At 41.6% G+C, this 16,497-nt stretch overlaps 1 protein-coding gene across 1 annotated transcript in view; it reads right to left on the bottom strand.

Moving 5' to 3' along the window:
* LOC116546454 (TRAF-type zinc finger domain-containing protein 1) overlaps positions 1 to 10,831 on the bottom strand; it is a gene marked incomplete at its 5' end in the record, with an annotated part of 17,004 nt that extends 6,173 nt beyond the window's left edge. Inside the window, 4 exons of the mRNA XM_032272711.1 lie at positions 1,307 to 1,513; positions 2,560 to 2,965; positions 10,503 to 10,556; positions 10,696 to 10,831. Coding sequence (XP_032128602.1) covers positions 1,307 to 1,513; positions 2,560 to 2,965; positions 10,503 to 10,556; positions 10,696 to 10,831 — 803 coding nt within the window. The remainder of the gene's footprint in view (positions 1 to 1,306; positions 1,514 to 2,559; positions 2,966 to 10,502; positions 10,557 to 10,695) is intronic.
* Positions 10,832 to 16,497: the final 5,666 nt, after the last annotated feature.

Raw genomic sequence — 16,497 nt, 5'->3', positions numbered from 1 at the left:
CGTGATCCACCCGCCTCGGCCTCCCAGAGTGCTGGGATTACAGGCTTGAGCCCGCGGAACTAGTGTGTGTGTGTGTGTGTGTGTGTGTGTGTGTGTGTGTGTGTGTGTGTGTGTGTGTGTGTGTGTGTGTGTCTCAGTCAGGCACATAGGGATACTAACAATAGGGGTAACTTTAAATCAAGCTTTTGGCTTGCACTTTTTTTTTTTTTTTGAGACAGAGTCTCACTCTGTCACCCAACAAAAGACTATTTTAAAAATCAGTAGGTACAATGAGGAAAAGGATCAAACAGAACTCAAAATAAAATATAAAATCACTAATGTGAAAATCTTAATGGACACATTAAACAACAGATTAGAAATTATTAAGGAGAAAATCAGTGAACTAGAAGACAGATAAGAAATTATCCAGAACGGCTGGGCTCGGGTAATCTCAGCAGTGTGAGAGGCTGAGGTGGGTGGATCACCTGAGGTCAGGAGTTTGAGACCAGCCTGGCCAACATAGTGAAGCCCCATCTCTACTAAAAATCCAAAAAAATTAGCTGGGCGTGGTGGCGCATGCCTGTAATCCCAGCTACTCTCGAGGCTGAGGCAGGAGAATTGTTTGAACCCAGGAGGTGGAGGTGGCAGTGAGCTGAGATCACACCATTGCACTCCAGCCTGGGCAACAAGAGTGAAACTCTCCCAAAAGAAAAAAAAAATTTTCAAAATAGTATAGCAAATACCCATATACTCCTCATCTATAGTCACAAAGTTTAATATTTCCTCACATTACTTTTATGTATTTTTTCCCCCTGAACTAATTAAGTCTGAATACATAACATTTTACTCCTAAGTACTTCATCATGTGTCTCTGAAGAACAAGGGCATTACTTTCTCCTATGTAAACAATACAAATGTCATTCTCAGGAAATTTGATGTAAGTTCACTACTTACACAATAATGTCCTTTATAGCCTTTTTTTTTTGTAGACAAGGTCTCTCTCTGTCACCCAGGCTGGAATGCAGTGGCCCAATCTCAGCTCACTGCAACCTCCACCTTCTCAGTTCAAGTGTTCGCCTGTAATCCCAGGTAATCAGGAGGCTAAGGCACCAGAATCACTTGAACCTGGGAGGCAGAGGTTGCAATGAGGCAAGATGCCATTGCACTCCAGCCTGGGCGACAGAGCAAAACTATCCCCCTGCCAAAAAAAAAAAAAGAAAAGAAAAAGAATAAGGCAAATTCTATCTCATTAAAATCTTTCAATTGTATAACCTAAAACTTACAAAAACTGTAGAGAAAGAAGCTAGTACGGAAAAAGCAAGCCTACCCTTTATGTCATTCAGAGAACTGGGACCGCCATGAGACTGGTCTGCCTCACATACGGCCCTCCAGAAGTCCTGCTCTGCCACACTGGAGGCTTGGCCTTCATTTTGCAGACTTAGAGCCAACATGAAGTCCAAGTTTGCACTGTCTTCACCACCCTCTTTGGGGGGCTGTCGGCCTCTATTCCTTTCCTGCCTCTCTTGTTCTTCAACTGAAAAACAAAAACAAAAAAAAAAAACCCAGCATTCAAGATACATTAAAAATGTTACCACCCTCAAGTCAAGTCCATGTCTAGCAAATAGTCAAGGTTTACAGACGTCTGGACAGAACAAAAATGACCAAGCTCAACTAGCTGTCTGCACTCTCTGGGTCTCCTAGCTCTGAACATTAAAGTCTGCCATGTGAAAAGGCTCCATTATTATTCTAATTGTATTGTTATTTTGTTTTCTTTTTTTTTTCTATCTATGTGGGGTTTCTACTAGCTGCTAAGTTCTAATTGTATTGTTAAGCAATATTACTGAGCCATAATTATGAGACAGGCACTGTGCTAAACATTTTATACTTATTTTCTGCATTATGGAATGGTTTAAAGCACGAGGTCAGATTACCTGAATTTAAATCTCAGTTCTACCTTCAAATTTACCTACCTTCAAATAACGAGAGAAATTAAATGAGTTAATACATGTAAGGCACTTTGTATATGCCTGAGGGAAATAAGATACAGGTTGAATATACCAATCCAAAAATCCAAAATTCAAAACTTTCTGGGCATCAATATGACTCTCAAAGAAAATGCTCACTGAGGAGGTTGCAGTGAGCCGAGATCACACCACTGCACTCCAGCCTGGGCAACAACACTGAGACTCTGTCTCAAAACAACAAAAACAACAACAACAACAACAAGAAAATGTTTACTGGAACATTTTGTATTTCAGATTCTCAGATCTGAGATGCTCAACCAGTATGTACAATGCAAATACTTCAAAAGCTAAAACACTTCTGGCCCCAAGTATTTTGGATAAGGGATACTCAATCTGTATATGTGTTGGCTATTTACAACACTGTCATCATTCTCACCATTTTGAGCCCGAACTATAATCCAAGAGAGGTTATTTCCATTTTATAGTAAAGTTAGGTATTCTTCCAGTGTTACCCAGCTATGGGCGGGTTTCTATAATCAAAACCTATCTGGCCCCAAAGCCCTGTTCCCATTTGCCTTGGGATCATTCCAGTTCCCTAATCCCAATCACAACTCACACAGATTATTCTGAATTGAAACCTGGGCTGTAATGTTCCTTTGGTTGGTAGTTCTATTGTGGAAAACATCTGATTCAAAGGCTCTCAGGGGCCTTCCCGGCAGCCTCATGGGTGGGTCCAAAGCCTCAATTTGTCTGAGGAGTTGGGATGCAATCCAGATTCCATCCTGACCCCAAGATTCATCATACACATTAGGAGGTATGGCAACCTCATTTCTCTTTTCCTCCCCCTCTCTCCCACAAACTTCAGGGTGAGTCTTCAGATCTTTCACAAGGACATTGCGACCACAGTTGCCACATAGTTCTGTCCGGGCACCACAATAATCTTCATGTTCCTTCAGCTTGAGAATGGAAAGTTCTAAATCACAGTGCTGGCAGACAGCAAGCCGCAAAGGGCACTCAGTCTCCTACAAAAGAGAGGAATGAGGCAGTTAATATGCATATCTAGGAAAGGCATGTTTTAGTATAGGGTAGGAAAAGCAAAAAGTATCTACTTCAATCATCTCTTCCAACCCTAGATTCTCATGCCATGTTTTTTTTGTTTGTTTCTGAGACAGAGTTTGGTTCTGCTGCCAGGCTGGAGTGCAGTGGCATGATCTCAACTCACTGCAACCTCTGCCTCGCAGGTTCAAGGGATTCTCCTGCCTCAGCATCTCAAATTGCTGGGACTACAGGTGCGCACCACCACACCCAGATAATTTTTGTATTTTTAGCAGAGACGGGGTTTCATCATGCCGGCCAGGATGGTCTCAATCTCCTGACCTCATGATCTGTCCGCCTTGGCTTCTCAAAGTGCCATGTTTTTTTATGTATTTAACACTTAAGAGTCATAGCTTCTGCTTTTGTTCTTGCCACAAGAACAAATGAAAAAAAATTTGAAACCTGGGCTGTAACGTTCCTTTGGTTGGTAGTTCTATTGTGTTTTATTTTCCTCTACAAAGGAAAATAAAATCTTAGAGGGAGCCTATTCAGCCATCCCAACTATCATATGGTTTTGTACACCCATTACTAAGTTATCTAAAACCAGCCAGAGAAGTCCAGGAGCAAATAACAAGAATCATAGCAATTCAGATGTTTGTCAAAGCTCCACCAATGTCCCTTAACTACTACTCCAATTCAGTCTTAAGTACCTAACAATGAGGGAAAAAAATTGCACTTTAGAAAGACACAGGTTTCTCTAACCTTCATATTTGTATTTAGCACAGGCTTTATTATTATTATTATTTGACACAGAGTATTGTTCTGTTGCCCAGCGTGGAGTGCATGGTGTAATCTCGGCTCACTATAACCTCCACGTCCCAGGTTCGAGCAATTCTTCTGCCTCTTCTTCCTAAGTAGCTTGGGACCACAGGTGCATGCTACCACACCTGGCTAATTTTTTTTGTATTTTTAGCAGAGAAAAGGTTTCGCCACATTAGCCAGGTTGGTCTCAAACTCCCAGCCTCAAGTGATATGCCCACCTCGGCTTCTCAAAGAGCTGGGATTACAGGCATAAGCTACCATGTCTGGCCATTAGCACAGGCTTTAAATGGACCAAATAAACCAAGAATCACCAATGACAATGACCCAAAAGGTGTAAACAGACTCAGTAAATGAAGGGCAAAACCTTTATACTTAATTGGAAACTGTCACTAAAGCACTAAAAACATTAGAAAGATATAAAATATGTTACTATGACATGCTCATTCCAAAAAAAAGAAAGCTTAAACTTAGAACTTTAATGTAACATTTCAAAACTTTAGATACTTTATAACCACCTGCCAAAGAGCACAAACTTCTTTTCCTACAAATTAAATTTGGGTCAGGCACAGTGGCTCACATCTGTAATCCCAGCACTCTGGCAGGCTGAGGTGGGTAGATCACTTGAGGGGAGGAGTTCAAGACCAGCCTGGCCAACATAGCAAAACCCCATCTCTACTAAAAATATGAAAAAATTAGCTGGACGTGATGGTGCACATCTGTAATCCCTGCTACTCAAGAAGCTGAAGCAGGTTCACTTGAACCCAGAAGGCGGAGGTTGCAGTGACCCGAGATCACTTCAGTGCCCTCCAGCCTGGGTGAGAGTGAAACTGCGTCTCAAAAAAAAAAAAAAAAAATTAGCTGAGCATGGTGGCACACACCTGTAATCCCAGCTACTCAGGAGGCTGAAGCACAAGAATCACTGGAGCCCGGGAGGTGGAGGCTGCACTGAGCTGAGATCGTGTCACTGCACTCCAGCCTGGGCAACAGAGAGAAACTCAAAAAACAAATTAGCTCGGGTATGGTGGTTCACGCCTGTAATTCCAATACTTTGGGAGGCCAAGGCAGGCAGATCACTTGAGATCAGGAGTTCAAGACCAGCATGATCAACATGGTGAAACCACGACTCTACTAAAAACACAAAAATTAGCCAGGTGTGGTGGTACATGCCTATAATCCCAGCTACTTGGGAGGCTAAGGCAGAAGAATTGCTTGAACCTGGGAGGCAGAGGTTGCAGTGAGACAGTATCACTCCACTGCACTCCAGCCTGGACAACAGAGTAAAACTGTCTAATAAATAAATAAATAAATTGCCAGGCACGGTGGCTCATGCCTGCATTCCCAGCACTTTGGGAGACCAGGGAGGGCGGATCACCTGAGGTCAGGAGTTCAAGACAACCTGGCCAACATGGTGAAACCCTATCTCTATTAAAATAGAAAAATTAGCCAGATGTGGTGGCACATGCCTGCAATCCAAGCTACTTCCAAGGCTGAGGCACAGGAATCACTTGAACCTGGGAGGCAGAGGTTGCAGTGAGCCAAAATTGCATCACTGCACTCTAGCCTGGATGACAGACAGAGCAAGACTCCATCTCAATTAAAAAAAAAAAAAAAGAAAGAAAAAAAAAATTGGCCAGGCACAGTGGCTCACACCTGTAATCCCAGCACTTTGGGAGGCCGAGGCGAGTGGATCACCTGAGGTCCGAAGTTCGAGATCAGCCTGGCCAACTTGGTGAAATCCCATCTCTACTAAAAATACAAAAATTAGGCAGGGCACAGTGGTTCACGCCTGTAATCCCAACACTTTGGGAGGCCAAGGTGGACAGATCACCTGAGGTGGGGAGTTTCAGACCAGCCTGACCAACATGGAGAACCCCAGCTCTACTAAAAATACAAAATTAGCTGGACATGGTGGTGTCTGCCTGTAATCCCAACTACTCAGGAGGCTGAGGCAGGAGAATTGCTTGAAGGTGAAGGTTGTGATAAGCCAAGATCGTACCACTGCACTCCAGCTCAGGCAACAAGAGTAAAACTCTGTCTCAAAACGACGACGACAACTAAAAACTAGCTGTATGTGGTGGCGGGCACCTGTAATCCCAGCTCTTTGGTAAACTGAGGCAGGAGAATCACTTGAACCCAGGAGGCAGAGGTTGCAGTGAGCCAAGATCATGCCATTGTACTCCATCCTGGACAATAGGAGTGAAACTCTGTCTCAAAAAAAAAAAAAACTAAAGTTCTATTCCAAATGCTACTCCAACATTTTCAGCACTGTTTGTATATGCATGAATTACCTCTTACAGAAAACACAATAAATTGATCAAAAGGGCTTAGGTAGCCCAGGCACAGTGGCACACACCTATAATCCCAGCACTTTGGGAGGCTGAGGCAGGCAGATTACGAGGTCAAGAGATCAAGACCATCCTAGCCAACATGGTGAAACCCCATTCTACGAAAAATACAAAAATTAGCAGGGCATGGTGGCATTCACCTGTAGTCCCAGCTACTCGGGAGGCTGAGGCAGGAGAATCACTTGAACCCAGGAGGCGGACATTGCAGTGAGCTGAGATCATGCCAGTGCACTCTTGCTCTGTCGAGATTGCGACAGAGCAAGACTCCGTCTCAAAAAATAAAGAAAAGAAAAGAAAAAGGACTTAGGTAGCTGAGGAACAGGGGTAAAGAGACATGATTTTTACATATATCCTTTTTTGGCTTTAAAGTTGTATATCAGCTGGGCACAGTGGCTCACACCTATAATCCTAGCACTTTGGAAGGCCAAGGAAGGAGGACCGCTTGGGCCTAGGAGTTCGAGATCAAGTTGGGCAACATAAGGAGACCCTGTCTCTACAAAATAAAAAATAAAACAAAAAACCTAGCTTGGCGTGATGGCACATGCCTGTGGTCCCAGATACCTGGGAGGCTGAGGTGGAAGGATCGCTACAGCCCAGGCTGTAGTGAACCATGATGACACCACTGCACTACAGCCTTGAGATCCTGTCTGAAAAAATAATAAAAGAAAAATTAAAATTAAAAAATAAAATTCTATATCATGTAGATACAATGCCGATTGAGAAAGGTTTTTTTTCAAAAGCTTATTTTTTTCCACTCTGTCACCCAGGCTAGAGTACAGCGGTGTGATCTCAGCTCAATGCAACGTCCACTTCCAAAGTTCAAGCAATTCTCCTGCCTCAGCCTCCCGAGTAGGTGGGACTACAAGTGAATGCCACCACTCCCTGCTAATTTTTATATTTTTGGTAGAGTAGGGTTTCACCACGTTGGCCAGGCTGGTCTTGAACTCCCGGCCTCAAGTGATCCACCTGCCTTGGCCTCCCAAAGTGCTGGGATTATGGTGTAAGCCACTGCTCCTGGTAAATCAGTGATTTTTTTAAATAAAAGAGCTTTTCGGGCTGGGCATGGTGGCTCACGCCTATAATCCCAGCACTTTGGGAGGCCAAGACAGGCAGATCACTTGAGGTTAGCAATTCGAGACCAGTCTGGCCAACATGGTGAAACCCATGCCTACCAAAAATACAAAAATTAGCCAGGCGTGGTGGCAGGCACCTGTAATCCTAGCTACTCAAGAGGCTGAGATAGGAGAATCACTTGAGCTCTGGAAGCAGAGGTTGCAGTGAGTTGAGATTGCTCCATCGCACTGCAGCCTGGGCAACAAAAGTGAAACTCTAACTCAATAAACAAAAAATTAGTTGGGCATGGTAGCACACACCTGTAATCCCAGCTACTCAAGAGGCTGAGGCAGGATAGATAAAATCACTTGAACCTGGGATGTGGACATTGCAGTGAGCACTACAGCCTGGGTGACAGAGTGAGACTCAGTCTTAAAAAAAAAAAAGAAAAAAAAAATCCAACAAATTCTCAATAGGAAAAAAAAAAAATCACTGATTTAAATTACTCAATAGGAAAGAAACAAATAATTGCTCATTCATACCATGTAATATAGCACCTTCTTAACAACCCTAAGAAGTGCTGTGTTGAAGGAATGGATTGCTAGAAAAAGAAAAAAGTGCTAGTAACTTACCAAAACAGCAAATAAAGTAAAAATTATAGATAGGCAATCTCTGGTCTAAAATTGTCATACTGACTAGCAGGACTGTTAGGGAACACTTTGTACCTGGTACATGTGTAATAATTGGTATATCACTGTGGGACTCCTAGAAATAGCTGAGAGAGAACCTAGGAGAAGGAAAGTTTATTAAAGGTTGTTTTACACAGCAGGCAGATACTAGAGGCAGAGAAACACTATTATTGTTAATGTGACCTCAATCATAACCCCCCAGGCTGATGATGCCTAGTAAAACATACATCAAATGCTTAGAAAAAAAATAATGAAAGTCAGAGTGCCAAGGTATTTAAGAGATGTTTTTCTCTAAGTTCTAGAGTTATGAATGGTTCTTATTCTCTTTTTATGCTATTTTCCAAATTTTCTACAACAAATATGAATTACCTTATTTATTTATTTATTTATTGAGATGAAGTTTTGAACTTGTTGCCCAGGATGGATTGCAATGGCACAGTCTCTGGTCATTGCAACCTCTGCCTCCCTGGTTCAAGCAATTCTCCTGCCTCAGCCTCCCAAGTAGCTGGGATCACAGGCATACACCACCATACCCAGCTAATTTTGTATTTTTAGTAGAGACAGGGTTGTTTTTTTTCTTCTTTTTGGCAGCCAGTGTCTGTTAGAGATGGGGTTTCACCATGTTGACCAGGCTGATCTCGAACTCCTCACCTCAGGTGATCCAAAGTGCCGGGATTACAAGCATGGGCCACTGAGCCTGGCCTTTTAATTATTATTATTATTTTTTTTTTTTTTTTGAGACAGGGTCTCACTTTGTCCCCCAGGCTGGAATGTAGTGGCACAAACAGAGCTCACTGTAGCCTCAATCTCTGGGCTCAAACAATATCCTACCTCAGCCCCTCAAGCAGCTGGGACTATAGGAATGGACCACCATGCCCAGCTAATTTTTAAATTTTTTGTAGAGATGGGGGTCTCATGATACTGCCTGGACTGGCCTTGAGCTCCTTGGTTTAAGCAGTCCTCTCACCTTGGCCTCCCAAAGTGCTTGGATTACAGGCATGAGTCACTGTAGCCTGCCATGAATTATCTTTTAAATTAAGGGTAATTTAATTATAAATTTATAAAATAAAGTTGTTACAGTTTGAAGCACATAGAATGAAATGCATAAATCTTTTAAGTACATACCTTGGTGAATTTTTATATATATATATCCACTCTTGTATAACTACCACATAAACAGCGTTTGGATTTTTAAATTGGTGAATTTTCTCCAATTTTTAAATTAGAGAATTAACATACGCATTCAATGTTGACCAGTTCTGGCCAGGTGCCATAGCTCATGCCTGTAATATTAGCACTTTGAAAGCCAAGGAGGGAGGATCACTTGAGGCCAGGAGTTCAAAACTAGCCCGGGCGACATAGAGAAACCTCAACACTATGAAAAACAAAAATAAATAAAATTAGTCAGGCATAGTGGCTGACACCTGTAGTCTCACCTATGTGAGTGGATCATTTGAACCCAGGAATTTGAGGCTGCAGTGAGTTATGATCATGCCACTGCATGCTAGCCTGGGTGACAAAGTGAGACCCTGTCTCAAAGTTTTTAATTTAAAAACAAACAAAAAAAAAACTGGGACGGGCACAGTGACTCACACCTGTAATCCTAGCACTTTGGGAGGCTGAGGCGGGTGGATCACTTAAGTCAGGAGTTCAAGACCAGTATGGCCAACATGGTGAAACCCTGCCTTTACTAAAAATATAAAAATTAGGCCAGCCGTGGTGGCTCACAGCTGTAGTCCCAGCACTTTGGGAGACCAGGGTGCCTGGATCATGAGGTCAGGAGATTGAAACCATCCTGGCCAACATGGTGAAAACCCGTCTCTACTAAAATAGAAAAAAGTCACCAGGCGTGGTGACTTGCATCTGTAGTCCCAGCTACTCGGGAGACCGAAGCAGGAGAATTGATTGAACCCAGGAGGCAGAGGTTGCAGTGAGCCGAAATAGTGCCACTGCATTCCAGCCTGGCAACAGAGTGAGAAAAAAAAAGTACAACTTTGGGCTGAGCACAGTGGCTCATGCCTGTAATCCTAGCACTTTGGCAGGCCGAGGCAGGAGGACCACTTGAACCTAGGAGTTCAAGACCAACCTGGGCAACACAGCAAGACCCTGTCTGTATTTAAAAAAAAAAAATCCTTTGGCCAGTTTTATTTATCTCAATAAGCGAGCAAATAATACTCTATTCTCTCTCACCAAATGCTAAGGAAGTTCTTCAGATTAAATAGCATGTTATCCATGTGCTCAAGAATTTAAAATGCAATGACAACATTTAAGGCAGGCTGTGTGCTAAAGAGGTTATCCCATACTGGCAACCCCAGGGCTGGCTTCATATTCAGTGAGGCTGCCAATAAACAAACCCCATCAGCAATGATAGGCTCAGTTCCAAAGGGAGACACTTTGGGAGTCTCAATATACACAAGGGAGTTCCAACAGCCAGGTAGCCGAAACTGGCAGCAGTCACATAGTCAAGGCTTTAAACAGGCTTTGAGAGACAGTATGCATGTGAACTCCTGGAGAACTAAGACTCAACCAGACTGGCTTTCTGCTTTGCATGTGGCTCTGTAATCTCAGTAGGACTGGTCCCATAGTAACTCACTCCATAGTGCAAGAGGACTAACCTCATGCTTCTTTAACAGCCTCTTCTCCAACTCCTTGTTACATTTGCAGGTCACCTAGAGTAAGAAATGAGAATCAATAAATTGGCTTTGTGACAATATGCTCATTTGTTATTGCACAATAGCAAATGGAATACATTTATGAACAACAGCAAATATAACACATGCATAAACATTTGGGTACTTGGTGGCTCACCTGACAGTGTTCTGCAGCCATATGAGTCTCCATGTCAGATTTGGGAAATGGTTCCTTGCAGATGGGACACATACCAATGTTCCTTTGACAGTGGATCTCATGGATGGTAAAGTTAAACACAGGAATTTCTTTTTTGCTACAGAAATAGACCAAAGAAAAAGGCAAGCATTACTGACTGATCTATGCCTTTTCTTCCACAGTGGTATCACATGGAAATCTGTCCTGTCCAATCTTTAGTCTCCATTATTTCTTTTTAGTGAATACCTAGCCTACGAACTCATGACTATTACCATTTCTGCTTTTCAATAACTCAATCCTGGCCGGCCACAGTGGCTCACGCCTGTAATCCCAGCACTTTGGGAAGCCTAGGCAGGTGGATCACTTGAGGTCAGGAGTTCAAGAACAACCTGGCCAACATGGTGAAACCCTGTCTCTACTAAAAATACAAAAATTAGCTGGGTGTGATGGTGGGCACCTGTAATCCCAGCTACTTGGGAGGTTTAGAACTAAATCCTGGCCAGGCGCGGTGGCTCATGCCTGTAATCCCAGCACATTAGCAGGCTGAGGCAGGTGGATCACTTGGGATCAGGAGTTCAAGACGAGCCTGGCCAACATGGTAAAACCCCACCTCTACCAAAAATATAAAAAATTAGCCGGGTGTGGTGGCGGGTGCCTGAAATCCCAACTACTCAGGAGGCTGAGAAAGGAGAATCGCTTGAACCCAGGAGGGAGAGGTTGCAGAGAGCCGATATCATGCCACTGCACTCCAGCCTCGGTGACGGAGCGAGATTCCGTGTCAAAAAAGAAAAGAAAAAAAGAACTAAATCCTCAAGGTTGACTCTTCTGTGCAACATTCTGAGTTACCAATGCTATGCACTACTACCTCTAAAAGCTCAGCTTTACTTTCTCAAAGTCAGAGCTGATCACAACATGAAGTCAGATGCTAAGAAGAGTGGAGCTGGGCTATTCCAAAACCATCCATGTCCCAAAGCAGAGTGATATACTCCAGGATTATTTTAGAACAGACAACAAACTAAAACAACAACAAAAACAAGTGAAAAACCATCCTACCACTTATTTTCCCTCAGTCTTAAGTAGTTTAATTTCATTGGATTTTATTCCACGAAAAGTCAAACCAAAAAGAGAAGACGCCAGCTTTGGGATAGTCAAAGGGGAAAAGGAAATAATCTCCTTTATGTCTCACGTGCCTTTGAAAGCAGGCTGGATGCTTCTTGATTACAGGAACATGCTCTCTTACTGGGTTGGTAGAAACTTCACTGCAAAACTGTACAAAAAGGAAATCCTGGACCCTTTCCTCCACCAGTCTGGTCTCCCCACTTCATTTTTGCCATTCTTAGTTTAGCAGTCCAATCAAAGAGCATATCTAAGCTACACAAAATAAGGAGATAGGCCGGGCGTGGTGGCTCATGCCTGTAATCTCAGCACTTTAGGAGGCCAAGAAGAGTGGATCATGAGGTCAGGAGATCAAGACCATCCTGGGTAACACAGTGAAACCCCGTCTCTACTAAAAACACAAAAAATTAGCGGGGTGTGGTGGTGACACACGCCTGTAGTCCCAGCTACTTGGGGGGCTGAGGCAGGAAAATCACTTGAACCCAGGTGGCAGAGGTTGTAGTGAGCTGAGATCGTGCCACTGCACTCCAGCCTGGGCGACAGAACAAGACTCTGTCTCAAAAAATAAAAAAAGGAGGTAAAGTGACAATCTTACATGAAAGAGTAAGACCATTTAAACTTGAAAAGATTATATATACACCCAAACTAAAGGTACATTCTATTCAAAGGCCTTACTTTTACTCGTTTGGATAGGACCATTGTAAAATTCCAATTTCACCAGCTTAAGAGTACATTAAAGAAGGCACCTAAAATAATAATGATTCAGAAAAATAAAATGAACAGAATCAATACAGTTATAAAACAAATTATTTAATCTCATATTTTGCCTCTGAAGCTGAACACTAGAGAAACTCTCTCCCACACTGTTATAAATAGCTTATTTCTCTTTTAATAGCCTTTATTATTCAGACATTGTCTAAGAAACATTTCAAAGTAAAATAAATGATGTGCCTCCAGCCATAGTCATTCTTCCAATCTGAAAGACCAAGACACCAAGAAAGTGCAAATTCACTTTCAACTAGTGGTGGAATTATCAAGCTAGGGACCTCAAGGCAGCTCTCAAGGCAGCACTGGAAGGTGACAGAACAATCAACTGTGAGAGATGGGAAGAAAACTCAAATGGATAAAGAGATAAATTACAATAACCTGACACTTAACTTCCCACGTTTCTCTCAAATTTCTAGCTTTCTAAGGAAACCACTCATTTTGAATTAGTACAGTTAAAATAATAAATCCCAACTTTTTAAAGATGTTGTGAAACTAATATCTTAATACATTACTGGTGGTAGTATAAACTGCCTAAAAACAGTCTGAAGATGCATTTCTAGGACCATAAAATTATATACTCTATAATACAATAATCCCACTCTTGAGATTATGTATGAATATTTTCATTACAGTATCAAAGAATGGTAAAAAATGAAAATCAGGCCGGGCGCGGTGGCTCAAGCCTGTAATCCCAGCACTTTGGGAGGCCGAGGCGGGTGGATCACGAGGTCAAGAGTTCGAGACCATCCTGGTCAACATGGTAAAACCCCGTCTCTACTAAAAATACAAAATATCAGCTGGGCATGGTGGTGCGTGCCTGTAATCTCAGCTACTCAGGAGGCTGAGGCAGGAGAATTGCCTGAACCCAGGAGGCGGAGGCTGGGGTGAGCCGAGATCGCGTCATTGCACTCCAGCCTGGGTAACAAGAGCGAAACTCCGTCCCAAAAAAATAAAAATAAAAAAAATTTTTTAAAAATGAAAATCATTAAAAATACTTAAGCAAGAAAGGAATCGCTAAGTTATATATGGTACACCAACAAAGTAAAAGCAGCATACTATATTTGGTTGTAAATCATGTTTGTTTAAATGCCATGAAAATTAAAGTCAGTAATTACTGCTTAGGGTGAAGAAAACCTGGGTTCCTTTTTCATAATTTTGGCAATAATTTTATTTTAGTAGCAAAAATGAAGACACTAAATGTCTAGTGTTTATTTTACAAGGCTGTTCAGGATAGCTTGTTGACATCAAATATACTACATATACAAAGCCATTAAAACTTTAGAATGAAAACAAAAAATATTAAGAACCACTCCATCATAATATGAAGCAGCAAGAATAAAAAGCAGCTGTCAGGTAAGACCACAAAGCATTTACTACTTCCACATTTTCACCTCTTGGGAAATGCTGAAAGAAAAAGATAAAAGATATTTGCAAAATTGTATAAAACAGTTGCCTGTTGGGCTTTTTCTTTTAAAATTTAACTGCCAACATATTCCTACGAAACATTCCAACCAGACAAAATACTAACATACTTACTTCCTACCTTCAGATAAAATGAAGATGTTTTAAGTGAGATAAATGAGTACAAAATTCCATATCTAGATAAAACTTCTAAAAGTCTCAATTAAGGGCTAGGGGTGAAATTTCATTTAGATAGAAATGACTGAAAGGCAAACCAAAGCTTCTAGAAAAATTCCCAAGAGGCTTCCAAACACTAAACACAAACAGCAGAAATCAATTCTTTACAGGTTTAGTCAGCCTTCTATGCTAATCTGCTTTTTCTTTAATTTCTTTGGCTTTGAATAACCTTGTTTTTCACTAGCTTTCCATTAACTCGCCCTTTAACTCTCCTAGCATAGTTATTTATATAACGTCCTAGGCTTGAGATTCCTCCTAATTGGAGTGGAGTAATAAAACAGGTGTATCTCAACTAATGCTAAAACCAATGTGTCTGTTGTCTTATAAAATCATGTTTTCTTGTGATTGTTTCACTGATTACTCTGTATCAGTAGCTATACATATAAAACCCAAACAAAACTAAAATAGTTTACGAAATGGCAGAAAGTGATAATGGCATAGCAGAAATACCCTATAATATGGCAAGACACCTTCAACAAGATAAAATCTTAATTCCAAGCAGATAAAGAATATTGTAACCAGCCGTTGCTCTAATTATATCCTAATTCTGCCAAAGTTAGGCTGAGGAAAAAAGACAACAACGTTATTTGACTCAAATAGTCCACCAATTAGTCAAACTATTTTCCTTATTAAACATCTCTTTCCATCACAATTTGTAAGTTAAACACAGCACATTGTGAAAGAAGTACCCAGTGAAGGAAAATAAAACAAAGTAATAAACATAGCAGACAGTTCTGCTTTGCTTTCTTCATCAGCTTACAGTAAGAGCACTTGTATAGCACCAATATACCAAGATAAGTTCTTAGGAAATCCCCAACAGGAACCAGCTGATTAACTTTACAACTGGTTTCATTTTATCAGGAAAGAGATGTTCTTTCTTGTAATTCATGTGGGTTATAAACACCAAAATAGAAAGCTTAACATTCAAGACTGTGCCAGTCTTCACTAAGAGTTTTTGAATCAGGAAATTGTAATAACCTACCCTGGGCTAGCATAACTGACTCCATTCTAACTGTAAACACCAACATGGCTTCCCTCTCCTTACCACAGCCCCTTTGAGTACATAACTGGGTCATGCTGCACTTAGAAGCATTAAAACGTACTGTTCTTAACACTTGTAACCATTGTAACCGCATCCTGCTTAGCATACCTCCCCACTATTATTAAAAAAAAAAAAAAAATTCCCCTTTAATCATTATATTAAAAAAGCCTAATTGCCCCTTAATAATTATATAAAAACCACCTGTGCCCACAGCCCCTTCCTCTAACCTGCTTTTTTACTTCTATAAAATTCCGCTTCAGCTAGATACTCCCCTACCCTACCTAAATCAAGACATAAAAAATAATCAGGCCCCTTCCTAGAGGTCAAAAAAACTTTAAACATTAGCCATCTCTCAGTCACTAGTTAAAGAACTCTTAATTTAAAACTCAAAACATGACACATTCCTTCTAACTCAATCAATTACGACAAAATGATAGTGATTAAGCTTGACTGCCATAAGAATTTGACTAGGCTAGCCTGGGCAACATAGTAAAACCCCCATCCATATTAAAAAAAAAAAAATTAAAAATTAGCCAGGCATGATGTTGCATGTTTGTAGTCCCAGCTACTCAGCAGGCTGAGGTGGGAAGATCAATGGAGCCCAAGAGGTCAAGGCTGCAGTGAGCTGTGGCTGTGCCACTCCACTCCGGCCTGGGCAACAGAGGAAGACTGTCTTTAAAAAAAAAAAAAAAAAAAATTCAACTACACCTTTTTTTTTTTATAAGCAGTAAAATCCTTTATAATGAGAGTTAAAGGCCGGGCACAGTGGCTCATGCCTGTAACCCTAGCACTTTGGGAGGCCACGGCAGGTGGATCACCTGAGCGTAGGAGTTCAAGATCAGCCTGGCCAACATGGTGAAACCCTGTCTCTACTAAAAGTATAAAACATTAGCTGGGCGTGATGGCAAGCACCTGTAATCCCAGCTACTTGAGAGGCTGAGGCAGGAGAATTGCTTGAACCTGGGAGATGGAGGTTGTAGTGAGCTGAAATCACACCTTTGCACTGAAGCATGGGTGACAGAGTGAGACTCCCTCTCAAAGAAACAAACAAACAAACAAAAGAGTTAAGACAGAGCTACTGCCGGGCGCGATGGCTCAAGCCTGTAATCCCAGCACTTTGGGAGGCCGAGGCGGGTGGATCATGAGGTCAAGAGATCGAGGCCATCCTGGTCAACATGGTGAAACCCCGTCTCTACTAAAAATACAAAAAAAAAAACATT

This window comes from Sapajus apella, unplaced genomic scaffold (assembly GCF_009761245.1).
Source record: "Sapajus apella isolate SASKATOON/1434 unplaced genomic scaffold, GSC_monkey_1.0 scaffold919, whole genome shotgun sequence".
Taxonomy (NCBI): Eukaryota; Metazoa; Chordata; class Mammalia; order Primates; family Cebidae; genus Sapajus; species Sapajus apella.
The sequence above is the reverse complement of the archived record's forward strand: the minus strand, read 5'-3'. Positions and strand labels throughout refer to the sequence as shown.